Source organism: Podarcis bocagei, assembly GCF_964188305.1.
Source record: "Podarcis bocagei genome assembly, chromosome: 1".
NCBI classification, from domain to species: Eukaryota; Metazoa; Chordata; class Lepidosauria; order Squamata; family Lacertidae; genus Podarcis; species Podarcis bocagei.
In genome coordinates, this window is record NC_138125.1 from 133,753,551 (window position 1) to 133,780,533 (window position 26,983).

General features: G+C 45.0%; 1 protein-coding gene across 1 annotated transcript in view; it reads left to right on the forward strand.

The window, feature by feature from the left end:
* The window catches only part of NRP2 (neuropilin 2), a 259,454-nt gene that overhangs the window by 225,452 nt on the left and 7,019 nt on the right, over positions 1–26,983 (forward strand). The window contains exon 16 of the mRNA XM_081208808.1: positions 20,227–20,295. Within this exon, the coding sequence (XP_081064934.1) occupies positions 20,227–20,295 (69 nt within the window). The remainder of the gene's footprint in view (positions 1–20,226; positions 20,296–26,983) is intronic.

A 26,983-nucleotide genomic window follows, 5' to 3' on the forward strand; every position in this document is an offset into this window, starting at 1 on the left:
GCAAGTGTTAGAAGTCAGAATGGCAAGGGGGTTGTTAGGGTCAGACTTCAAGCAGCTATAATTTTTCAACGGCAACATTCTTGGCCGCAAAATGCTTTCCACGTAGGAGAGGATAAAAAGACGAAGAGCTTCCGCTTGGACAAGAGGTGGTGGGACTGAATTATCAGCATTTAACTTATAATGAGCGGTTTGCAAAGAGCAAGTGGTGTCTGCAGCCTTTTTTAAAATAAAAATGTGCTGGAATCAAAATCAAATTTTAACACATGGCAGATTTAAAATAAAACAAGGCCGTATGTTTTTCATGATGCACGGGGTTAGCTTCATTAACGCTTCAGGTATCCGTAATCCTTTTAACATTTACAGTCTACAAAGGAAGGGAAAAGGATGGAGTACTCTATTTAATACAGTGAGCTGACAGAACCTGTGGAGGCATCTAGCTTGGAGCACCTCAAGCAAGCTTAGATGCTGCAAGCAGAGCTCCCAACCTGTGAGTTGGCCTCCTCCGGCCATTTTCAGACTGGAAGGGACATGCTTTCCTAAAGTACAGGGGCCAAATGTGCCAGATTGAGCCCTGGCGTTTGGGCCCTGCTCCTTCCCAAGTCTTCCACCCAACTTTCCCTTCTCCTGACGTGCGGCCAAATTGGAGTTCTTGCTCCAGCAGATGAGAGAGGAGGGCAGGGGCAAAAGGACCCGGGGGAAGTGGGGCAGGAAAGGTAATCGAAAAGGCAATGTACATCGCTGGGGGTGCGATACACAGGGAGTATTGGCCAATCAGCAGTTCCCTGCCAAATAATATCTTCTGGGTGTGGCTTGAAGAGATTTTCAGGGGCCAGAGAGAGAGACAGACCAGGGGTCAACATTTTGCCTGTGGGCGTGAGGTTCCCCTTCCCTGCGTCCCAGAAAGCAGCTTTGTCCACATTCTAACTTCTTTGTGAGTTGGTGGCATCCTGTGTCCAAAGCTGAGGTGGATTATATGTACAGTCGTACCTTGGAAGTCGAACAGAATCAATTCCGGAAGTCCGTTTGACTTCGGGGCCTTCTCGGTAGTGGCGCCCGCCCTGTGGAACGCCCTTCCAGCAGATGTCAAAGCAATAAACAACTACCTGACATTCAGAAGACATCTTAAGGCAGCCCTGTTCAGGGAAGTTTTTAATCTGTGATATTTTATTGTATTTTTGGTTTTTATGGAAGCCGCCCAGAGTGGCTGGGGAGGCCCAGCCAGATGGGCGGGGTATAAATAATAAATTATTATTATTATTATTATTCGGAAACGTTTGACTACCAAAGCGCTGCTTCTGATTGGCTGCAGGGAGTTCCTGCAGCCAATCAGAAGCCGTGGAAGCCCTGTTGGATGTTTGGCTTCCAAAAGAACGCTCACTTACTTCTGGGTTTTGATCGTTTGGGAGCCAAAACGTACAAGTTCCGGGACGTTTGAGAACCAAGGTATGAATGTATAGAGACCGAGAGACCGACAATCTCATGTGGAAGTTCTCAGTATGTAGCACAACCCAGAGGTTGTCAGGCTGACACGAAAATATTTTGTTTTTGTATGAAGCTCTGTCCAAAACATTTCAACTTGGCTGGGTTCCTTTAAACATTTAAATTTGGCAAGAGGTTTTCTTTTTCTTTTTTTAGCCCTTATATAAACTCAAAAGAGTTTGCAAAAAGAAAGCTGGTTGTCATTGATCTGGCTGTACTGAATGCTAAGCCTGCGCAACAGGAGAATTACACAATATCTCTGTGTGTGGTTGCAATTCATTCCAGGCATTCAGAGAAAAGGGAGAAATGTTTGGCCTAGTTCACATAGAAAGGTGAACCTACCTTACTGTACGAAACAATATGCAAACAGAAACATAGTCATCCTACCATATGATGCCTGAATTTTGCAGTGCAGATTTTCGTCCAAGTATTGTGCGCAAAGATTCATGTGCTAGGGGAAAGCGTGCATGAGAACGCGTCTGTTAGTGAAAATAACATTAAAACGCATCACATTAGGGGAAACGGCTTGACAAAAAAATATATGCATGCATTAGGCAAAATTGCTTGCAGAAGTGAGCTTATTCGGAGAAATTCGCACTATAAAGCTGATGAAGTTTCATGAAGACCTTTGAGGGGGTGGGGGGTGGGAATTACGATCTGCTGTGGAAATGTCAAATACTGAACTTAAGAGTGGAAAAAAGGAGAAACCGAAATCGAGAAACCACAATTGACCCATCGCTCTCAGAGAAAACTGTGAGAAATAATGGCTAGAATGTCAGACATGGACCTTGGAGAACCAGGCTTAAATTTCAACCCTGCCATTGAGTCCATGGAATGGTGCTGAGATCGAGACACGGCTGGGCATGGGCAGCCATCTACAGAGAGCCGTGAGCCATTGGGCAAGCAACTAATCTGGACTGGAGCAAGAGGCAGGCCTGAGGCAAAACCAAGGATGCAGGAAGATGCCAGACACCAGGAAGACCGTGTTGCTTGAGGAAAGGCTCACTGGAGCAGAAAGCCCTCTTATAGGACCCAAGGGGGCGAGCCTCTGCAGGTGGAGTCAGTCCAGGGCCTGATGACTGCAACCTGCAGTTCAATGGCCCACCACACGGGGCACTGACCATAGATCCCAGCAGCACCTGACAGATAACTGCCCTCTCCCCAGCGTAATAGGCAGGGTGAGCAATACCATTTGACAAAAGCGAGGCGGCTTTCTGCAAGAGGCTTGCTATAAATAGCAGTATGTGTACACGTTATTTAATTTTATATTTTGATTTTCCTGGAATTGGAGTGAGGAAACGGAGGGCCTTTTGCATGTTCTGCCTCAGGCATCAAATGTGTTGAGCTGCATCTACGCACAAGTTTGTCGTGAGGGTAACCCCAAATGGACGCATGAGCTCCTTGGACTGAAAGGAGGGAGGTGCAAACTGGAGAAGCAGATTTCCAGTTGTCTCCCCTAGCCATAGGGCTACTTTTGAGTAAATGGTAGCCTCTGTGCTTACATGGGGGATTTTGTAAACTACAGTGGTACCTCGGGTTAAGAACTTAATTCGTTCTGTAGGTCCGTTCTTAACCTGAAACTGTTCTTAACCTAAGGGTACCACTTTAGCTAATGGGGCCTCCTGCTGCCGCCAGAGCACGATTTCTGTTCTCATCCTGAAGCAAAGTTCTTAACCCGAGGTACTATTTGTGGGTTAGCGGAGTCTGTAACCTGAAGCGTCTGTAACCTGTCCCCAATGTAAAAATAATTATCTCAGGGTAAGACCTGTATGCACCTCCCTCTAAACTCTGATGCGCACCTACAAAATACAGACATCATCTGTAACAAGCATGTTTGGAAAGATAATTGTGGTGTCTCAGCTTTCCCCTTCCCCCTCTGCCCTTAAATGCAGAATAATTTTCTGCAATCTTTTTTTTCTTCCTGAAGCTTCTCTTGGGAGTTGACAAGAGTCCCTTGCATTGCTGGCGCAAGGCTGGTGCCAAACGCTCCCTTCGCCCATTTCCCTGCTAATGCAAAATAGTCTTGGCTTAAGGCTCCGCTGTAAATCACCGTTCTTTCGGCCATTAATCTCGAGAACACCCTGCTATATTTTATTAAGGTAATTGTACGGCTTTAAAAGGCTCTCGTAGCAGGCTTCCCAGAAGTCTGCAGCAGCTTCAAAGCTTCTCTGCATTTTTGTGTGTCCAAATGCTAGAAGAAGATGCAGTGCTGTGCATGTTTCTGTCAGCCCCTGGAGTCACTGATATCTGCTCAAGGGCACTGCAGTCAGCCTCCTTTACGGCTGCTTCTGCATTCTGCGGCACATTATGGCCACATATATATGAGGTGGGCAGGGCATGTTGCAAGGCATCACATGAGTGTGACTAAACCCAAGCTGTTCAGCAGCCACAGCTTGAACAGAGGGCCTGGGATATTTGTTTTTTGACTCATTCTCTCAGACTGTGCTGGAATAATCGAATAAGCATGCAGAATAGACTGAACCACATTGTTGTTGTTTAGTCATTTAGTCGTGTCCGACTCTTCATGACCCCATGGACCAGAGCACACCAGGCACTTCTGTCTTCCACTGCCTCCTGCCGTTTGGTCAAACTCATGCTGGTAGCTTCAAGAATGTTTGGAACACATGCACCCTGGACAAAGAACATTACTCCTGCCCCTCTCTCATAGTACACTTAAAGCAGATACAGAGAAAGGGGCTGTGAATTCAGGGGTTTAAGAAGCACCTAACCACATTTTCGTGGCAGAGAAGGGCACGCCATGCTGTTTGCTTTAAATAAACTATGCTGCAGAAAGCTGCCCTGGAGGGAGTGGCATGTGGGTTTGCAGATCTGTTGTTGCTGTGGGGTGGCAAGGGTAGAAGAGACAATCTTGTGCCCAGAGGCACATTTCTGTATCCCAGCTTCACACAACTCGGGCTTCAGCCTTGCTACTGAAAATAGTTCACCCCTAGTGAACCCTGGCACAAACAAGGTGTTGGATTTTGATAATTGGGGGACAGCTCAAGTGTTGCTTTGCCCTATATGGGGGATCCCCAACAGGCAGTCCATAAGTTTGCCCTGGGCTTCCTTCGCTGCCTGCTCTCCCAACATACTGTCTCAGCTTGGAAGTGTGGGGTGATCAGGAGAAGGCAGGAGACACCCTTTTCATTTCCCAGTTGGAGGGGCAGCTGTAAGGTGCGGTGCCTTCTCACAGAGCTCTGGCGCTGGGGTAAGGAGTGTTTAACCGCCCTCTGTCTTTGTCCTCCTCCCAGTGATATTTCCCCAGTTAAATTACAGCCCCAAGCTACTAATAACCCTGCTCTTTGGGGGGCAGGGAGGTAACATAGGGGCTTGTATTGCGCCCGGGAAGGCTATTCACAAAAGTGGAAGTGGGGGTGCTTTAGATCAGGAAAGCTGTCTGCATGATAGGTAAAGGGGCCCCTGACCATTAGGTCCAGTCGTGACCAACTCTGGGGTTGCAGCGCTCATCTTGCTTTATTGGCCGAGAGAGCCGGTGTACAGCTTCCGGGTCGTGTGGCCAGCAGGACTAAACCGCTTCTGGCGAACCAGAGCAGCGCACGGAAACGCCGTTTACCTTCCCGCCGGAGCAGTACCTATTTATCTACTTGCACTTTGAGGTGCTTTCGAACTGCTAGGTTGGCAGGAGCAGGGACCGAGCAACGGGAGCTCACCCTGTCACGGTGATTCGAACCGCCGACCTTCCGATCGGCAAGTCCTAGGCTCTGTGGTTTAACCCACAGGGCCACCCGTGTCCCTGTCTACGTGATAGGAGAGTGTTAAACACTTCAAAAGCAGAGCACCTTTATTAAAGAGGGGGAAATATTGGGAGAGCCAACAGCCCTCATTCTTTTCACTTCCCCTAACCTTGTTGGTTTTGAATACACGGGTGCCCGCCTGAGTCAAATTACCCTGTGCCAGAGGTCAAAGGCGATCAACCTGTCTTACTATAAACCATGCTGGTTTCGTGTATGATTTCAGCCTAATCTCAGGAAAATCATCTAGAGAGGTCAGCACAGTGGCTGCACACGTCCTTTTCCTGGCTCTCAGATGGATGTTTTAAAGCCTTCTACCTTTGGCACTCTTAATGCAAATGCCATTATCTCTCTCTTCTGAATTTCCCAGCCATTTTCAGCTGCTACGTGAAATGTACTGTGGAGGTGTCCTGTGCATCGATTAAAATGCAGCCTTCCCCTTTCAAGATTTATAAATGATCCTTCCAGTGATTCAAGAAAGGCTGGGAGAAGCAGGAAAACAGCCATTTCATAAGACATCACTTAATAATGGCTTTATTGTTATTGCTTAGATAGTCAACATTCAACAGCTGTAATTCACGATATGTTTAGGAAGCCCCCTACCTCCCCCACCCAAAAAAACATAATATTGATGACATTTTTTCCTTAATTTTGTTTCCTAACCTTGTCATACGTTTTGAAATATTAACCGAATTTGATCAAAATACGTGTGTGGTATTTCAGCTTATAGGTTATATCTAATGCTGTGCTGTGCATAGATTCTCCCTTCCTACCCCCTGTAGCCCCTGGAGTGATTGTATGTGTGTGTTTGTGTGGGTGTTTTGTGGCTGCAGATTTTGAAGGGTGCACAGAGGGTTGCTGTAGGGAAGAGAGGAAGGGAAAATCTTCTGTGCCAGCAGCATGCATGCAGAAGCAACAACAGTATTGCATTTAACGTCTTATGTTTAAATGTTTGCAGGGGCTATTAAAACAACAACAAAGGATTGACATATCCACTCCCCAAATTAGCTCTTGACACAATGCACGTGCTTAGTTGCTTAAGTCAGAGGCAAATTGTGTCGGGTGAGTTTAATGCAGATATCGAAATCTTGAAGGGACAATGCATTATTCTTACAACCTGTTGGTCAGTCAGAGTCCTGCTCCATTTGTGCTGAAGTTCTCACCCTGGGCCAGCAGGGGGATACTGTAGATAGTTTTCACTCAGGTCCACATATGCAAATAAGGGATTGAAAGTGACGTTCAGTGATTGGATAGTTACAGAAAATGGTTACTGTTGCGTTCTAGTGGAGCTCTATATAAGCAGGCTGGCTTCAGTTCAGTTCTGTTCTGGCCTGTGAATAAACAAGAGCTGTGTCATCTGATATGTTGTTGTTGTTTAGTCGTTTAGTCGTGTCCAACTCTTCGTAACCCCATGGACCAGAGCATGCCAGGCACTCCTGTCTTCCACTGCCTCCCGCAGTTTGGTCAAACTCATGCTGATAGCTTTGAGAACACTGTCCAACCATCTCATCCTCTGTCATCCCCTTCTCCTTGTGCCCTCCATCTTTCCCAACATCAGTGTCTTTTCCAGGGAGTCTTCTCTTCTCATGAAGTGGCCAAAGTATTGGAGCCTCAGCTTCACGATCTGTCCTTCCAGTGAGCTCTCAGGGCTGATTTCCTTAAGAATGGAGAGGTTTGATCTTCTTGCAGTCCATGGGACTCTCAAGAGTCTCCTCCAGCACCAGAATTCAAAAGCATCAATTCTGATATGTTCACCCACAACTTAACAGTTTGAATGTTATATCTATGAACAGAGGCTGCCTGACTGAAAGATCTTCTCCCAGCTACATCCTCAAACCCATTAAGATGGGATGTTTGGGGGTAGAAACCTATAAAAATCCTGACCCGCCGATGCAAAAGCAACAAAGTCCTCCAAGGGATTTGCAACAGCTCGGATATGTGCAAACTCCCAGCAGTCTCCACCTTATGGAATAAACGGAGGAAAAACAATAGGCAAGATGTTTCTGTGTGTGAAATGCTTCTTTGCAACACATTGCATTGTTAGAGGATGTGACACCTACATCAGCCTGTGAATCAATGTGTGCTTATGTGGCTAGCCATGTTGAGCCCTGGGGTAACAGCATAGCTTCTTCCAGCAATATTACAAATTGGCCTGCCAGTTATCCTGAAGCCAGTGGGATTAAACTGCCTTCGTATGCAAGTACCATGGCTGTACTGGCAAGCTGGCTCATGCTGAGAGAATGAAACACTCCTTTGTTGTGTGTTAAAAAAAAGAAATCACACCAAAAGATAGCATTGGAAATATGTGCATCACAGTGTAATTGTAGGCTGACCCTTCGCTCTCTCCATTCTCTGGTGATCAGATTTTATATTGTGTTCGTCCTGGCTCAGGTTTGCCAACAAATGTGCTGCATTGCATAATCCCGTTCCCAAGCACTGCGATATGAATCGGCTAGAAACTGCATCGATGGTTACCCATCTATCGCTCGCAGATTTAGAGGAAGAACAGCAGGCAGGTTACGAAGCCGCTAGAAGCTGTTGCCACCACGGTGACAGGACCCCTCGTGTATCAACAGTCAGTGGCAATTCAAAATCACAAGATTTGCTCATTTGGGAGGGGACCAACCTGGCCTGCTAATCGTGCCCCGCAAGGCCTGGTTCCTGAATCCCCAAACAATTCCCCACTAAGTAAGTTTATGGCTTCACTACAGGACTGGATGGGGAAAGGAAATGGGGTTGTGAAGGATAAAGCTTTTGATCAAACGCACAAGTGCCGGCAATATTAGCAAAGGGAATAGAGAAAATTGCTAGCAGAGTAAATAGCTTTTTGTATAAATGTTCTCCTTATTCAAATTTCCCCCAGTGTATTTTTTTTCCTTTTAAGGCCCGGAGAGTGAATTTTCTTTAGAAAACATTGATTAACTGATACCCTCACACAGTTCCCCATGACTTTACACACACACACACACACAAAACTGCAGAGAAGAGAGAAGAGCAAAGTCACTGTGTCACATTTGCACCAACCACACATTTGCAGTTCTTAGCGGTTTCTTTCCTTGCACCCAACAGATGGTTCTCAGTGTCAGCTCTTGAAGGAAGAGGAGGAGAAGGGTCTAGACTGGTGGGAAGTGGGAAACTGGGGAGGGAGCACCGCAGTACAACAGTAGGCACGTGGTCTTACGTTCTTCACACAGCAAGTAAGCCCCACACGCTCAATTTGAGGGGATTTTCTGTTCCCTCGTAGCAGCCTCTTGTACATTTATCGTGGGAGGTCTGCGTCCAGAAATTGCTTTCCATGCACAGATTATCCCTTGCTCAATTGGGCCAGTAAATTTTTTCTCCCCAGTTAAACATGTGAGAATAACCGAGAAACTTGAGAGAGTAACATTTCTGGCCTGAAACAAAGAGGCAGAAAGGAAGGTATGGAGTACAAGACGGGAGAGAACTCTTCCACCTCAATTACCGTATTTTTGCTCTATAGGACGCACCTGACCATAGCACACACCTTGTTTTAGAGAGGAAGAACAAGAAAAAAAAATCTCCTCCTCTCTGCTCAGCACCCCTTCAGCGAAGCGGCAGGAGAAACTGAGCCCCTTCCATTTCTCCTCCCGCTTGGCTGAAGGGGCGCTGCGCAGCTCTCCCTCTCTGCTGAAGCCAGGAGAGTCTTGCTCTCCCGGCTTTAGCAAAAGGAACCCGAAGCCTTCGGAGTGCACCAACCCCTCTCGCTCTCCAGGCTTCAGCGAAAGCAACGCGAAGCCTCCGGAGCGCGGAGGGAGCGCTCCCTCTGGGCTTTGGAGGCTTCGCATTGCTATCGCTGAAGCCAAGGAGCCTGCATTCGCTCCATAAGATGCACACACATTTCCCCTTAATTTGTGGAGGGGAAAAGTGCATCCTATAGAGCGAAAAATACGGTCATTAGCTAGCATGTTTCTTCACTGCCCAGCTCCTGGTTTGTAGGGAAAGGGATAAGCACCCCAAAATATTTTGCTGTTGGTGAGTTTCATTGATGGTGGAGGCCTGGGCTTTTGTTAACAGGCAGCCAGACCCAAAATGGACAGTTGCCAGGGGAAATGGACCCTTCGAAAAAGGACGTTTGTGCGTTTTCAAAAATTCGAGCCATGCAAAAGTTCAGTTCTGTTTGGTGATATAAAAACGATGTGGAAAATACCCCTAGAAGCTCAGGCCCTGATCAAGCACGCCCATTTCTCTGCCCTCCCTGCTCCACCATTCTCTGCTGCCACTCTTCACTGGGTTTATAATATGAAGTTATTTTAAAACGTGGGTAACCCTTTCCTTGGGACGTGGGTGGCGCTGTGGGTTAAACCACTGAGCCTAGGGCTTGCCGATCAGAAGGTCGGCGGTTCGAATCCCCATGACGGGGTGAGCTCCCATTGCTCGGTCCCTGCTCCTGCCCACCTAGCAGTTCGAAAACACCTCAAAGTGCAAGTAGATAAATAGGTACCATTCTGGCAGGAAGGTAAACGGCATTTCTGTGCGCTGCTCTGGTTCGCCAGAAGTGGCTTTGTCATGCTGGCCACATGACCCGGCAGCTGTACGCCGGCTTCCTCGGCCAATAAAGTGAGATGAGCGCCGCGACCCCAGAGTCGTCCGCAACTGGACCTAATGGTCAGGAGTCCCTTTACCTTTAACCCTTTCCTGGCAAGTCATGTGAAGCTACTACCACTGTTCAGATAAGGGTGGCAATGCCAAGATGCCAGTGCAACATGGAGGGAATGCATGTGTATATTGTAGCGGCAGGTCCTTTGCATGCAAATCATAATATCCCCATTAAAGGTAAAGGGACCCCTGACCATTAAGTCCAGTCATGGACAACTCTAGGGTTGCGGTGCTCATCTCGCTTTACTGGCCGAGGGAGCCGCTGTTTGTCCGCAGACAGCTTCCGGGTCATGAGCAGCGCACGGAAACACCATTTACCTTCCCGCCAGAGCAGTGCCTATTTATCTACTTGCACTTTGACATACTTTAGAACTGCTAGGTTGGCAGGAGCAGGGGCCGAGCAATGGGAGCTCACCCCGTCGCGGGGATTCGAACCACGACCTTCTGATCGGTAAGCCCTAGGCTCTGTGGTTTAGACCACAGCACCACCCGCGCCCCAATATCCCAATTAGGCAGTTCTAATATTTCCTTTAAAAAAGCTCAGGTGAAGAGCACGGAGCAATGAAACACTAGACTTTCTATACCAAATATTTCAAGATTCTGGATGGATGGATAGAATCTAATTTTGCATGTGAAGTCTCCCAAGTTTTGCATGTTAACTTAGCATTCTTTTAGAAGGAGCCATTTGCTCACAATCTGTCCTTGCGTGTGATTTGAGTATCCTCCAGCATTCCTCTGCCAGATTTTGGTCCATCTTGGGATGCGTGTGTGTGTGTGTGTGTGTGTGTGTGTGTGTGTGTTCGTTCATGTTCCCACCACTGCTTTTATTTTCTTCTCTACTTCAGAGTTCTGTTTTCGTTTCGTTTTTAATACAAAACCAGATTTGTCCTCAAAGCAACTCGGTGATGTAGGATGCTGTAATTCCTGTTTTTAAGTTGGGAAAATGAGGCAGCAAGTGACTTAACTGTCAACCAGCATTTCTATAGCTCAGCAGGGAACTCGGATCTCAGGCCCAGCCCTCAATCCACAGGGCTACTCTGTAATTTTCTCTTTGTTTATTTCTTCCTCTGAATATATGCTTTAAGAATTAATTCCTGGAGTGCAAGCCTTTGGCATTTCACAAATTCCAGTGCGGCGGGATGCAGTTCATATCTGCTAAATTACTCCTTCGTGTGCTATGCGCAGGCAAGTCCCCCTGAAATGTAGGCTTTCCTGTGATGTGGGAAGACGAAAATTGCCCACCCAGCTTCTCAAACCACATGGCTACCGTCATGACCTTCCATGAAGACAGCAGGCTCCTGTCAGCTAGAATGTCCACTAAAGGTCTTGTCTGCCACAGAACAGATCTGATCGAGATATTACTGGCACTGCAGTAAGCAGCTGGGGCACAACACACCAAAACTCGTGCTCAGTATATTACACTGAAGGCAAGGCCACTATGTTCCAGGGAAAGGGGGTGAAATCCAGCCAAGAGGAGGCTTTTCTCTGGTGGATATATTATGAGGCATCTTGTCTTTGTTGGCTGAAGGAATGAATGACATTAGAGAATCCACATATTCCAGATCTAGAAGGTCAGGATAATATTTTTGGTTGGCACGCTTATTTATGGTATGAAAAGGTGAAAGTTCATAAAGGATTTACAAATCATATAATTGGGGGCGGGAATTGTAGAGTATGAATAAATGAGTAAATTAAGTTAATTTGGATATGCAGAAGATATTAAAAACAAATTTAAGGAACCGCAGAAAGAGGAAGAAAGAAGTCAAGTTTTGAAATGTCAAAATGATTGTAAAATTAGTGACATGTATAAACATGAAAAGTATGAATGAATAAAAATCATTGATAACATCAAAAAAAGAGGGTGGGAAATCTAGCCCAAGTAAGCACTGTTTACTATAATAGGAACATTAGGCATGAACACTATTCTCCTCTTCCATTAAAACAGAAAATTGCTAACTTTGGATAGATCATGTTCCTTCTGCTAATCCTATCCTCTTGGATCCAATGAGGTCACAAGGCTGAAAATCACTATTTGTTTTTAATGTATAACTGGCACATCAGGTACCCTCTTGAGCTCCCCCATCTTCCCCTTACTCAGTAATGCTGTCCGCGTTTGATTCTGCTTCCAAGAGGCACTTTTCAGCTCTCGATGCAGATGTTTCCATCTGGGTCTCTTGGTTCTGAAGTGGGATGAGAAATCTGAACTCACTTTTAAAATAATGACTTCCTGCAAATGTTATAGAGCTTCAACTTTTTTGTTGGGTTTTAAAAAACAACAACACCATACATGCTGTGTTCTGATTCCAGTTGTGACTAAGCTGGAATTACTTATCCTAAGGGACTTTTTGCATTCTGCAACATCTCCTGGAGAGAACTTTGTAAGGCACTGGTAAAAGGTAAAGGTAAAGGGACCCCTGACCATTAGGTCCAGTCGTGGCCGACTCTGGGGTTGTGGCACTCATCTTGCTTTATTGGCCGAGGGAGCTTCCGGGTCATGTGGCCAGCATGGCTAAGCCGATTCTGGTGAACCAGAGCAGTGCACCGAAATGCTGTTTACCTTCCCACTGGAGTGGTACCTATACATCTACTTGCACTCTGATGTGCTTTTGAACCGCTAGGTTGGCAGGAGCAGGAACCCAGCAACGGGAGCTCACCCCATCACGGGGATTCGAACCGCCAACCTTCTGATTGGCAAATCCTAGGCTCTGTGGTTTAACCCACAGCACCACCCACGTCCCTAAGGCACTGGTATGCAGGGCTTTATTTCAAGCACAACTCACCAGAACTCAATTCCAGCACCTCTCAGGTGGGCACCATTGCCATTCTAAGGGAAGGAGGGAGGTGTTTATGGTGAGTTCTTTTTCTAGAAAAATAACACTGGTGGTATGGAAACTGTTGGCCTCCAGATGTTGTTGGACTACAGTTTCCCTCATCCCTGATCACTGGCCATTCTTGCTGGGGTGGATGGGATTTGGAGTTCAGCAAGACATGGAGAATCACAGGTTGGTCTAAGACCTGATATGCTTTGAAGTAATATGATTGCGATTGCTCCAAATTCTAGAGCCCAGGAGAGGGATGTGAATCACTGCTATGTGCTATTTTCTTTCTTTATTGGTTTATAAACGATACATACAAAAAACCATAAAAGGTAAGTAATAAACAAAAACAAGAAAAAAGTGCAACACCAAAACACAAAATTATTACAAACTGAATACTGTCTTCATCGACTTCCGACCTCCTCGGCATGGGTCCCTTGTTTCCTTATTACTTTAATAAACTTAGTCTGTATTAAATGTTATTTGTGTTCTTTTTGCCTCATGTCATTCCGAGAGTTAGTCAAAGCGTACTAAAGTTTTAATATGGGGACAATGTTCTTTTACATATTGTCCATTCCTTATTGAACTTTTGGGTTGACCGATCCCTTATCTTCTCTGTCATACTGGCTAATTCCATATATTCAAATAATTTGACCTGCCACTCCTCTTTTGTTGGTGTTTTTTCTCCTTTCCACCCCTTGGCAGTCAGCATTCTCGCCGCTGCTGTTGTGTACATAGAAAACCTTCCTTTCTCTCTTGGAATGTCTGATGCCATAATACCTAAAAGGAATGTTTCAGGATTTTTAGTAAATGTTAATTTGAAAAAAAAATTAATTCATTGTATATAAGTTCCCAAAAGCTCTTTATTTTTTTACAACCCCACCACATGCGGTACGCTGTGTGCTATTTTCAAATGAACCCTGGTACATAACTAGGGTTGTCTTAAGGCCACTGCAAAAATATGGTTGCTTGTATATGGAAATTCGCTGCCATGTCATTGTATATGTGAAGAAGTTATTAAAATCATAGAATTGTGGAGATGGAAGGGACCCTGAGGGTCATGTAGTCCAACCCCTTTTAGTGCAGGAATCCCTGTCCCTGTGGTTCAGTAATTGTTTCTCTATCAGGGTGGCAACCTGTTGTTTTGGGTGCTACTTTCTAAAATCTTATTCCTTGAACAGAACTTGAGTGTTGGTGCCATCAAGCACTATCGAGGAAGCAGCAGCAAGCGGTACAACAAACTTTAATGGCTAAAATTTGATCTCTCCAAATTCCAAAGCAAACCAGTCTTGTCCGCAGTTCCCAGATCCATGTAATTATCCTTCGGATTTTGCACCTGTCTGAATTTTGCACTTCGCTTCTCAGCTCAAAATACAGTGGTGCCCCGCAAGACGAATGCCTCGCAAGACGAAAAACTCGCTAGACGAAAGGGTTTTGCGGTTTTTGAGCTGCTTTGCAAGACGAATTTCCCTATGGGCTTGCTTTGCAAGACAAAAACGTCTTGCGTTTTTTGCAAGTTTGTTTCCTTTTTCTTAACACCGTTAATACAGTTGCGACTTGACTTCGAGGAGCAACTCATAGAACGCGGTGTGGTAGCCTTTTTTGAGGTTTTTGGTGATTTTTGAAGCTTTTCCAAAACTTTTCCGACACCGTGCTTCGCAAGACGAAAAATTCGCTAGACGAAAAAACTCGCGGAACGAATTAATTTCGTCGTGCGAGGCACCACTGTACAAAAAGGGTATTTGAAATGCATATTATAGAATAAGGTGCATTAAGAAATGCACACATAATGATGAAATGCTCGTGTAAGATGCGTTTTGTGACGAAAGATGCATTTTAGAGACTAATTTTCTTGTGGGTGTTTTAAAAATTATGATTAATGTGATAACAGGACGGGTAGACTTCATGCTAAATGGACACAGACTGGAGATAGACAGATCCACACACCCGCTTCTGAAATGACACCGACCGTTTTTTACAAGTGACACTCTCTTCCCGACTTCCTCCTGCAGGAGATGAGTGTCGATGCCAAGAAACTTGCACTAATAATAATAATAATAATAATAATAATAATAATAATGTATTATTTATACCCCGACCATCTGGCTGGTCTTCCCCAGCCACTCTGGGCGGCTTCCTAAAAAAATATTAAAATACTGTACTACATCAAACATTAAAAGCCTCCCTAAACAGGGCCGCCTTCAGATGTCTTCTAAAAGTCTGGTAGTAGTTGTTCTCTTTGACATCTGGTGGGAGGGCGTTCCACAGGGAGGGCGCCGCTACCGAGAAGGCCCTCTGCCTGGTTCCCTGTAACTTGGCTTCTCATAGCGAGGGAACCGCCAGAAGGCCCTCGGCGCTGGACCTCAGTGTCCGGGTAGAACGATGGGGGTGGAGACGCTCCTTCAGGTATACTGGACCGAGGCCATTTAGGGCTTTAAAGGTCAGCACCAACACTTTGAATTGTGCTCGGAAACGTATTGGGAGCCAATGTAGGTCTTTCAAGACCAGTATGTAGGTCTTTCAAGCAGAGCAAAAGTAGCAGCTGCCCTAGCATGGAGGCCCATTGCCTGGAGACGAGTTGTGGTGTTACTGGTGCTGCCCATGTGAAATAATCTGTTTTGGGGTACACCCCGAGGGGCAAGGGGGAGAAATTGGTGACTAAATACAACAGCAAGACTTAGGAAAGCCTTGGCCCTAGCGTTTGGGCTGTGCTTCAGGTAGCATGATGCTTTTGGCCGGCACTGGCTGCATCCCTGAATGCCCGGCTGCTACAGAGCTGCAGTATCAGTTCTTTTTGCTCCAGCTGCTGGAACCGTTCCTTTTCCAGAGACATACTTAGCTGGGGCCTCTTCCAGCAGCAGAGCCTCTTACGTATTTCTGCACAGCAATTGATGTCTAGTTTTCCTTGTGGCAAGTACATCTGTAGTTTTAATAATTGCTTGTAATTCCTGAATGTTATATCACCACATTGCTTGCGAGGCAAATTGTTTGTGCAATGCTTGTCAGGCACATATTCATGGTTTCACTTCATTGGCCTTACAAATTGTCGGCTGATTGTTTGTTTTTTGTTTGTGTTTCGACTTGTGTGAGAGACACCGAACAGCAGAATACATTTTTTCCTAGAATGGTAGGAGTGGCTCCATTTGTGTTGCTTAGCCTAAGAGAGCATAGGGCAAAAAATTCAGTGGTTCTGCTCTTTGTCTTCAATCTTGGAGATGTTTGAGGTTCAGCAACTGGAGATGGAGCAATCTTTGGCTCTGCTGACACAATCCAAATTCTTTTTTAAAAAAATTATTTTATTTTCAATGCAAAATCATAACATCATAACAAAAATTACAAACACTGAATCCAAAATAGTACTATACCAGGGGTCTGCAACCCGCGGCTCCGGAGCCGCATGTGGCTCTTTTACACCTTTACCGCGGCTCCGGGGCGGATACTAGCGAGGGGAGGAGGCGCATTGTGCACCCCGACACTCCCCACTGTGGCAGGCGCTGTACTGGCTATGACGTCGCATGGGGGTGGTGCGTGCGTTAGTCACGCACCGTCCTGACGTCACCTTCCCGCCCGCTACATTGTAAGGGGCATGTACGCTGGTCACTGCATTGAAAGGGGGCATGTACGCTGGTCACTGTTTTGAAGGGGAGTGAAGAACACACACACACACAAAGGTAACTTGTTAATTTAACGTTTATTTCTATGAGGAGGAGTAATTCTGAGGGGTCAAACAAAGAAATAATAAAAAGTGACAAAAAAGTTATTTTTATAATGACGAGTTTTGCGGCTCCCAGTTTTTTTTTCTTCGGAAACGGGTCCAAGGGGCTCTTTTTGTCTTAAAGGTTGCAGACCCCTGTACTATACAAACAAGAAAGAAAAACAGAACACACACACACACAAAAACCAAAAACAAAACAAAACAAAAAAGCATACATCTACAAATAAAACCATATCATCATTCTAATCTAGTCATTACATACATATACTTCTTTCCTTTGTTCTAAGACCTCAGAATTTTACTCTTACTGTATTGTTGTGTCTAATGTAGATTTCTACCATCTTTGTACTTTTTTACACCATTTTTCTTTTTCTTTAACCCTGTAAAGCATCATTCATTACATACCGATATGCTTACTCCAGAACAATGTTTTTTTCATATACTCTTTAGCACATCCCCATTCTTTTAATAATTTCTGGTCCGATTGTCCCCTTATGAATGCTGTGAGTCTTGCCAGATTTACCGTATTTTTCGCTCTATAACACGCACCCGGCCATAACACGCACGTAGTTTTTAGAGGAGGAAAATCCATAGGCATGCCACCCGTAGGCATTCCCTCCATAACACGCACAGACATTTCCCCTTACTTTTTAGGAGGAAAAAAAGTGAGTGTTATGGTGCAAAAAATACGGTATATATTCACAAAATTTAATTTGCCATTCTTTCATTGATGGTATTTTTCTCCCTTTCCAATTTTTTGCTATAAGCATCCTGGCAGCTGTCGTTGCATAAAGGAATACTTTCCTTTGATTGTCGGGAATATCGTTTGTAATTATACCTAATAGGAATGCTTCTGTTTTTTTACTGAAAGATATTTTAAACATCTTTTTGATTTCTTCAAAAATTTCATTCCAGAATTGTTTAATAGGTCGGCATTCCCACCACATGTGACACATCCAAATTCATCACCTGATGGCTTCAGTTAATGACTTGCATGTGCGAAAGCCGTCACAAATTAGACATCACAGATAGATTCTTCTGTGCAGACAGTCCTCACATTTAGGACCAAGCTAGATATGGTGGTCTCAGTTGCTTATGCTTTCAAATGGATCTATGCCAGTCGTGTTGCAAGAGAGGGGAATGCTTTGAAAACAGTGAAAGGAGATCTGGGAAGGAACGCAGAGACTTCCCCTGGCTTGTGGCAAACGTCCCCCAAAGCTACTTCCTCGTGAGCACTTTCCCTTTCAATCCAACACTTAAGCAGCTGCCGGAAGTCAAACATCTCTCACCCCGAATCCCTTTGCACTGTTAAAAATGAAACTGCCTTACCTTGCTCTTTCTACGTGAGTCAGGCCATTCTGCGTCGAAACAGCCAGAACTACTGCCCTTAGCTGTAAGCCATCAAGTGCCAAGAGAACAAGTGGTATACAGTGGTACCTTGGTTCTCAAACTTAATCCGTTCCGAAAGTCCGTTCCAAAACCAAAGCGTTCCAAAACCAAGGCACGCTTTCCCATAGAAAATAATGCAAAATGGATTAATCCGTTCCAGACTTTTGAAAACAACCCCTAAAACAGTAATTTAACATGAATTTTACTATCTAAGGAGACCCTTGATCTATAAAATGAAAGCAATAATCAATGTTCTGTATTATAAAATAAATAAGATAGTACAGTCATACAACGGGTTACAGACGTGTCAGGTTACGTTTTTTTGGGTTGCAGACCGCCAAAACCCGGAAGTACCAGAACAGATTATTTCCAGGTTTCAGCGGTCGCCATGCGCAGAAGCACTGGATCACAACCTGCGTGTGGCAGACGCGCCACTGCGGATTGCAAACGAACATCCCGCACGGATCACGTTCGCAACCCGAGCATCCACTGTACAGTGGTACCTCGGGTTACAGACGCTTCAGGCTACAGATGCTTCAGGTTACAGACTCCGCTAACCCAGAAATAGTACCTCGGGTTAAGAACTTTGCTTCAGGATGAGAACAGAAATCATGCGGTGGTGGCAGTGGGAGGCCCCATTAGCAAAAGTGGTACCTCAGGTTAAGAACAGTTTCAGGCTAAGAACGGACCTCCAGAACGAATTAAGTTCTTAACCCGAGGTACCACTGTACTGTAGATGATAAAAATTAAAATTATTTTTTCCCCTCTTACCTTCACTGATGATAGTTATTGTTTGGATGGGGGGCTTTTCTCCATTTCCACAGTCACAATCAATCAATCAATCAGTAGCTGAACTGGGTTCCACACAGTCACAAAAACAATTTAACCCAATAAGCCTCAAAAACACAAAATAAATAGCAAAAACAAAAGCGCCAAACTTAATCCGTTCCAGAAGTCCGTTAGACTTCTGAAATGTTCAAAATCCAAGGCACAGCTTCTAATTAGAGCAGGCACCCCAGAAACAATAGCCGACAGCCGCATCGTACGTTCAACTTCCGGGTTTTTGGCGTTTGGGAACCAAGGCGTTTGAGAACCAAGGTACTACTGTACATACATACGTGTGTGAAATTAGACTTTTTGAAAATGTGGGACAATGCACGCAGTGGAAGGAAACATATTATGGAACATGTTAACCGCAAAAGAACCATGCATTGAAAACGTGCTGAAACTGAAATGTGCTGAAGTTTTATATCCAAAACTTTTATTTAACTTTTTATTTTATTTATTGTTATCCGAGAAGATGCAGTTTCCTTTTGTATACAGTTTTTCCTTTTCTTTTTCTTCTGTGTTTCTGTGGTGAATGATTTTTTATGTCTGTATTTTAAACCAATAAAGATTATTATAAAAGAAAGAAAGAAAAGGTGCTGAAACTATATATTCTGCATATGTATACAGTGGTACCTCGGGTTAAGTACTTAATTCGTTCCAGAGGTCCGTTCTTAACCTGAAACTGTTCTTAACCTGAAGCACCACTTTAGCTAATGGGGCCTCCTGCTGCTGCCAGCCCGATTTCTGTTCTCATCCTGAAGCAAAGTTCTTAACCTGAAGCACTATTTCTGGGTTAACGGAGTCTGTAACCTGAAGCGTATATAACCTGAGGTACCACTGTACATGTTCTCCCCCCCCCCTTTTTAAAAATGCCTTTTGAAAACAACTTCCCAAGGAGATGTACAATGAAATGCAGATTGTGATAGAGACCTAGCACCGTTCGCAATACTCTCTGGACCTATATTTTAACATGTTTCAAAGACCCTAAAGAAAAATCTCCCACACTAAGAGGCTCGGGTCACAGAAATAATTTTCATAAATACCTGATACCCATTTGTGGGGTTCTGCATCTCCTTAGTGTTGTCCGGCTTTTATATTAATACCTAGGTGATGATAATGACAGACATCATTCCATAAATCACTTTGAATTCATTTGAAGCCCAGGTTGAAAGTGGGTCATTTGGGTCGTCGCATCTGCTGAGAAGCACACCAGATGATGGCATGCCGAGTGTGCCAAATGGATGTTGTGTTAATGGTGACTAATGATGGTCATTGTTGAAAGTTACAAAGATAATACCTGTGTCTGTGGTTGCTAATGAATTATAGCCATTATGAAGACACTACTGACAATGTTTCAACAGCAATCAGAATTATCTAGTTCCACTCCTTCCCCCCCCTCCCTTTCATTTTCCCTAAAAGCAGATTATTTGGTAGAGATGAAAGAAGAGCTCCTATGATATACATATCTTCCATTGTGTGCTCATGAATATTAGCGGAAGTTGGCCCTGGTTATGAATAGCCTAAAAAAAAATATGCTTTCTTGAGCTTGCATATCTTATGAAAAGTGTGTTGTTGTTGCTGGTTGGTGATGCAGAATTTTAGAGTAACAACAAAATATTTCTCATTCCAGTCGATTTCCCAGCTTTAGAGGATGACATTTCAATCAACGGGGAAGACTTTGGAGAAGACTCTGAAGATGGTGAGTATGAGATATTGTGGGTTGCATAACGCTTCAGGTTACAGACGTTTCAGGTTACAGACTCCGCTAATCCAGAAATAGTACCTCGGGTTAAGAATTTTGCTTCAGGATGAGAACAGAAATCGCGCGGCGGCATCAGGAGGCCCCATTAGCTAAAGTCGTGCTTCAGGTTAGCAACAGTTTCAGGTTAAGAACGGACCTCCAGAACTAATTAAGTTATTAATTAGAGGTACCACTGTATTTTAAAAGCAATGTGCCTTATGCCGCTCCAGGAAAAGTACAGTGGTACCTTGGTTCTCAAACTTAATCCGTTCTGGAAGTCCGTTCCAAAACCAAAGTGTTCCAAAACCAAGGCGCGCTTTCCCATAGAAAGTAATGCAAAACAGATTAATCTGTTCCAGACTTTTAAAAACAACCCCTAAAACTGCAATTTAACATGAATTTTACTATTTAACGAGACCATTGATCCATAAAATGAAAGCAATAATCAATGTACTGTAATATTAAATAAATAAGACAGTATTGTAGATGATTAAAAAAAAAATTCTTACCTGCACTAATGATCCATTTCCACAGTCACACAAACAATCAATCAGTAGCCGAACTGGGTTCCACACAGTCACAAAAACAAATTAACCAAAAAAAGCCTCAAAAACCAAAACACAAAATAAATAGGAAAAACAAAAGCGCCAAATTTAATCCATTCCAGAAATCCATTTGACGTCTGAAATGTTCGAAAACCAAGGCGTGGCTTCTGACTGTTGCAGGTGCCCCGGAAAACATTTGAAAACCGAAACACTTACTTCTGGGTTTTCGGCATTTGAGAACCAGGGTACCACTGTATCTCAGAGATACAGTGGAATCTCAAGTTCTGGGTTCAATACGTTTTATCAAAGATGCTCAGCCACAAGTTGAAACCAATGACTGCTAGTCATGATGGCTACATAGTATTGACATCCAACATGCCTCTGGGCACCAGTTACTGGAGGATAATAATAATAATAATAATAATAATAATAATAATAATAATAATAATAATAATAATTTATTATTTGTACCCCGCCCATCTGGCTGGGTTTCCCCAGCCACTCTGGGCGGCTTCCATAGAAACCAAAAATACAGTAAAATATCACAGATTAAAAACTTCCCTGAACAGGGCTGCCTTAAGATGTCTTCTAAATGTCAGGTACTGTAGTTATTTATTGCTTTGACATCTGATGGGAGGGCGTTCCACAGGGCGGGCGCCACTACCGAGAAGGCCCTCTGCCTGGTTCCCTGTAGCTTTGCTTCTCGCAATGAGGGAACCGCCAGAAGGCCCTCGGCTCTGGACCTCAGTGTCCGGGTTAAACGATGGGGGTGGAGACGCTCCTTCAGGTATACTGGGCCGAGGCCATTTAGGGCTTTAAAGGTCAACACCAGCACTTTGAATACACTTTGAGAACAATAGCAGGCCCTGCTTCTAGGCTTCCTGTTGGGTTTCCAAGGGGTTGCTCGAGAGCAAGCAGGCAAATACCTCCCTGCTTGGCTGTGAAGCCTTGCTTTTGGTGCAAAATAAACTTTATCTGTCCAGAGGGCCACTCTCCCGTGGCTGACTCATTCACTGGCAGAATCTGTGAGTGGGCAGGGCTTAAACTTTCTCCAGAAAAGTAATTTCTTGACGTCCAGTCTGCGCCTCCCCCCTCGGCGCGAAACCTTACTGCGCAAGGAGGGCGTGGGTAACGGTGGACCTCTCCCCTCCCCGCTTTGCCCAGGCAAGGTGTCCTGGCAACGCCTCGCCTCCTCCGAACCCTGCAGCTCCTCTCCACTGGAGGCGCTGCTTTCTATGATCTTTGGGGGCTCTCTGTAATCCATCCGGCTTTTCCTCTCTCCCTCCTGAACCGATGGCAGTTCCCTGACACTTCCCAAAGGCTGCCCAGTGGAATGAATAGGTAGGCTTTGGAATGAATTCATTGGCAAAAAAACCCCCCACTCTTTAAGCTGAATAATCAACAGGATTCAACCCCACCCTAATGCCCATCAGCTGATACCATGGGTGCCATCAGGGAATGGGCAATTGGGCGTGGTGTGAGGGAAATAGCCTTGCAGACCAACTTGGACCACCCTTCGCAGCATCCCAGTACGTTTCTGAGCGCCATTAAAAGTGTTGGTGCCTCGGGCCAGAATACCTGAAGGAACGTCTCCACCCCCATCATTCAGCCCAGACTCTGAGGTCCAGCTCTGAGGGCCTTCTGGCAGTTTCCTCACTGCGAGATGTGAGCTTACAGGGAAACAGACAGAGGGCCTTCTCGGTGGTGGCACCCACCCTGTGGAAAGCCCTCCCATCAGATGTCAAGGAAATAAACAACTACAGTGGTACCTTGGTTTAAGAACAGCTTAGTTTATGAACAACTTGGATTAAGAACGCTGCAAACCCGGAAGTAGGTGTTTTGGTGTGTGAACTTTGCCCTGGAAGCAGAATATGTTCCGCTTCCTGTTGAGTGTGTTCCATTTGTAAATTGAGTCCCCCGCTGCTATGGGAAAGCACGCCTTGGTTTAAGAATGCTTTCATTTAAAAACAGACTTCTGGAACGGATTAGGTTCATAAACCAAGGCACCACTGTATCTGACTTTTAGAAGACATCTGAAGGCAGCCCTGTTTAGGGAAGTGTTTAAAGTTTGATGTTTTGTCGTGTTTTTAATATTCTGTTGGGAGCTGCCCAGAGTGGCTGGGGAAACCCAGCCAGATGGGCGGGATATAAATATTATTATTATTATTATTATTATTATTATTATTATTATTATTATTATTATTATCAGATTGGCCCACAGGCCAGAGATCCCCTGCCGCTGCTTTAAAAGTATGAACAGTACATGTGGAGTATATGAAAATAATGTCAGAAGGCATTTCAGTCTGGAAGTAATTCCCGGGATGTCTGGGAGGGTGTGACTCGTGGGCTTGAGCAAAGGTCATTTAAATTAAAGGTCACACCATTAAAGAGGATTGAGATGTACAGTGGTGCCCCGCAAGACGAATGCCTCGCAAGACGGAAAACTCGCTAGACGAAAGAGTTTTCCGTTTTGGAGGTGCTTTGCAAAACGAATTTCCTATGGGCTTGCTTTGCAAGACGACAATGTCTTGTGAGTTCCTGCTGGTTTTTGTTCCTCCCCCCCCCCCTTTTTCTAAGTCACTAAGCCGCTTAGCAGCTGATCCGATAAGCTGATAAGCCGCTAAAAGCCGCTAATAGCGCTAATCCTTCAATGGGCTTGATTCGCAAGAGGAAAAAAACCTCTAGACGAAGAGAATCACAGAACGGATTCTTTTCGTCTTGCGAGGCACCACTGTAGTAAAAATCTTCAAATGTTACAAGGCTTCATTTCACGTTTAGAAATATTTGAGCCTTTCTTTTCTTTTTTTCTTTTCTTTTCTTTTCTTTTCTGCTTTCTGTACCCAGTTCACCATTTTTCATTATGTGGAGTGGCCAGTTGTTTAAATGGAGAGTCAGGTCACACTTGACGTATTTATTTACTTAGCAGATTAATACCCTGCTTTCTGATGGAAGTTCCCAGAGCGGATCACAGCATTTATAAAATGCAGTTGATACATTACAAACATACACTTGAAACACAAAGCAAAGCAAAACCGGCTGAGGAGGAGGAGGAGCCTGGTGTTGTCTTCATAGAATCATAGAATCATAGAGTTGGAAGAGACCACAAGGGCCATCGAGTCCAACCCCCTGCCAAGCAGGAAACACCATCAGAGCACTCCTGACACATGGTTGTCAAGCCTCTGCTTAAAGACCTCCAAAGCAGGAGACTCCACCACACTCCTTGGCAGCAAATTCCACTGTCGAACAGCTCTTACTGTCAGGAAGTTCTTCCTAATGTTTAGGTGGAATCTTCTTTCTTGTAGTTTGGATCCATTGCTCCGTGTCCGCTTCTCTGGAGCAGCAGAAAACAACCTTTCTCCCTCCTCTATGTGACATCCTTTTATATATTTGAACATGGCTATCATATCACCCCTTAACCTCCTCTTCTCCAGGCTAAACATGCCCAGCTCCCTTAGCCGTTCCTCATAAGGCATCGTTTCCAGGCCTTTGACCATTTTGGTTGCCCTCCTCTGGACACGTTCCAGTTTGTCAGTGTCCTTCTTGAACTGTGGTGCCCAGAACTGGACACAGTACTCCAGGTGAGGTCTGACCAGAGCAGAATACAGTGGCACTATTACTTCCCTTGATCTACATGCTATACTCCTATTGATGCAGCCCAGAATTGCATTGGCTTTTTTAGCTGCCGCGTCACACTGTTGGCTCATGTCAAGTTTGTGGTCAACCAAGACTCCTAGATCCTTTGCCTGCCTCTCGCGAAATACCTTCCAGTAAAGCCAACCAGTGATGGATGGCTATTAGAATTTCCCACTGGATAGTCAATCACGGTCTGTGCAGCTTTAGATAGGTACCTAAACTAGTTGTCTGGGAAAAGCCTCTCCTCCTTCCGGAGGGGAGGTGTTCTGAGCGGGAGCCGGCCCCCGCGTCACACGGGGCGTTCTGCCCCCTGCCCAGTCATCATCGCTGGCGCGGCACGCCTCCCAGCCGGTCACCCAATCGAGAGACACCGCGGGGGGCGTGGTCTAGCCGTTCAAATGCGGCCGCGCCAGCTCTCCCCCTCCACTGCCCTGCCGATTTCTGCGAGTCACCCACCCACCACTCCCTTTAGTGCGTAGTTTCTCACTTGACCTTGCTATGGACCCATGGTTGGTCGCCCTGGTTGCCCAGGGGGCCTGGTAGGAGTTTTTTTCAATTGGCACCGGCCTCTTGGTTTTTTCTGCCTACCTCATAGCAATCGTCACAACTTTCTTGGTATCTGGTGGTTTGGCACTGGAATGTGTTGTTGGTGTATGGAAGGGCAAGGTGGGTATTCCGTTAAAGGAATCCGGCAGTCGTGGATCCTGTCCGATGCCCTGTGTGGCGGGGGGCCATGGCACGACCCCCGGTGACATCAGGGGAGAGCTTATAGTTGCATTTGCATCAACAGGCTCCCCCTACTGGTGGTTAACCCCTCGTTAGACTCACCCCTCATCCTGAGTGGGTAGAGTCAAATTGCTCTTGTCCAATGCCTAAGCCAATACCTTCTCAAGTTTTGGCCTTTTTCTAGCCCATTAACCTTATATGCTGTGTCCACGTGTTTTTTATTATTCCCAAGTGGGGGACGGTTCCTCGAATCACAAAACAATCTGATTTGGTCTGACCACCCATATCACTGCTCTAAGGACCACTGGAGCATACCAGATTTTGATAACTACTGCCCCGGTTGGCCGAAGCATGTTTTGACTTCGTAAATCTGTACATCACAGGAACATAGCAAGCTGTTGTATACCAAGTCATCGCATTGGTCCACCTAGCTCACTGTTGTTGACACTGGCAACAGTTATTCAGGATCCCAGGCAAAAGACTTTTCCAGCCCTGCAGAGACACAGATCTACACCTCTTTCCTGAGAAATAGACTGTCCTGCAAATACTGGGGTACTTATCTGTTAATGGCGGGGACTATATCCTGAAGTAAGTTGATGTATGACAATCTAGCACTCAGAGTCAAGAACAGGCATAGGCAAATTCCGGCCCTCCAGATGTTTGGGACTACAATTCCCATCACCCCTGGCTAACAGGGATGATGGGAATTGTATTTTTTTTTATATATAAAATTTTTATTGGTTTTACAAGAATTTTTTATGAACACATACAAACAAATAAAGAAACAAACAAACATGTATAATTTCATATCCTTTTTTTCATAAACCTTACTTCGTCGACTTGCCCAAACCTCCCCTTTCTGCGTCCCAATTCCCAAATTTTTTTCAGCAAATCCTAACACTTAATTTCATCAGATTTATCCCTTATTCTTTTCTTTTACTTCATCTTTTTCAGCTGTACACCCCTTCTTTTCCTCAGATCTAGACATTTTAGCACTCATCAATTTTGCAATATTTCTTAAGGTACACTTTAAATTTTTTCCAATGGGATGATGGGAATTGTAGTCCCAAACATCTGGAAGGCCAGAGTTTGCCTATGCCTGGTCAAGAAGAAGAGAAACTTCAGAAAGGAAGGTTTTTTTCACAGGTGGAGAAACTTCCTCCATCCTGTTGGATAATGGCAGGTGCAGTTATCGAGATTCCAGGACAACATGGAGTATAGATAGTTACAAGGGACACGGGTGAAGCTGTGGTCTAAACCCCTGAGCCTCAGAAGGTCAGCAGTTCAAATCCTGACGACGGAGTGAGCTCCCGTTGCTCTGTTCCAGCTCCTGCCAACCTAGCAGTTCGAAAGCACGCCAGTGCAAGTAGATAAATAGGTACCACTGCGGTAGGAAAGTAAACAGTGTTTCCATGCGCTCTGGCTTCCATCTCGGTGTCCCGTTGTGTCAGAAGCAGTTTAGTCCTGCTGGCCACATGACCTGAAAAGCTGTCTGTGGACAAACGCCGGCTCCCTCAGCCTGAAAGCGAGATGAGCGCCTTTGACTGGACTTAACCATCCAGGGGTCCTTTACCTTTTACCTTTCTAGATAGTTAATATTGAGGGTGCATTCTCCTCAGGGCCTTAATACATTGAAGTGCAGTAAACAAACTGGCTGCCACTGTGTGAGAAAAAGTTACTTCAAAAACCATGACTTGAACTCACAAGCTCTTCTGAATTCTCCCCCTCCCATTGTTATTTTT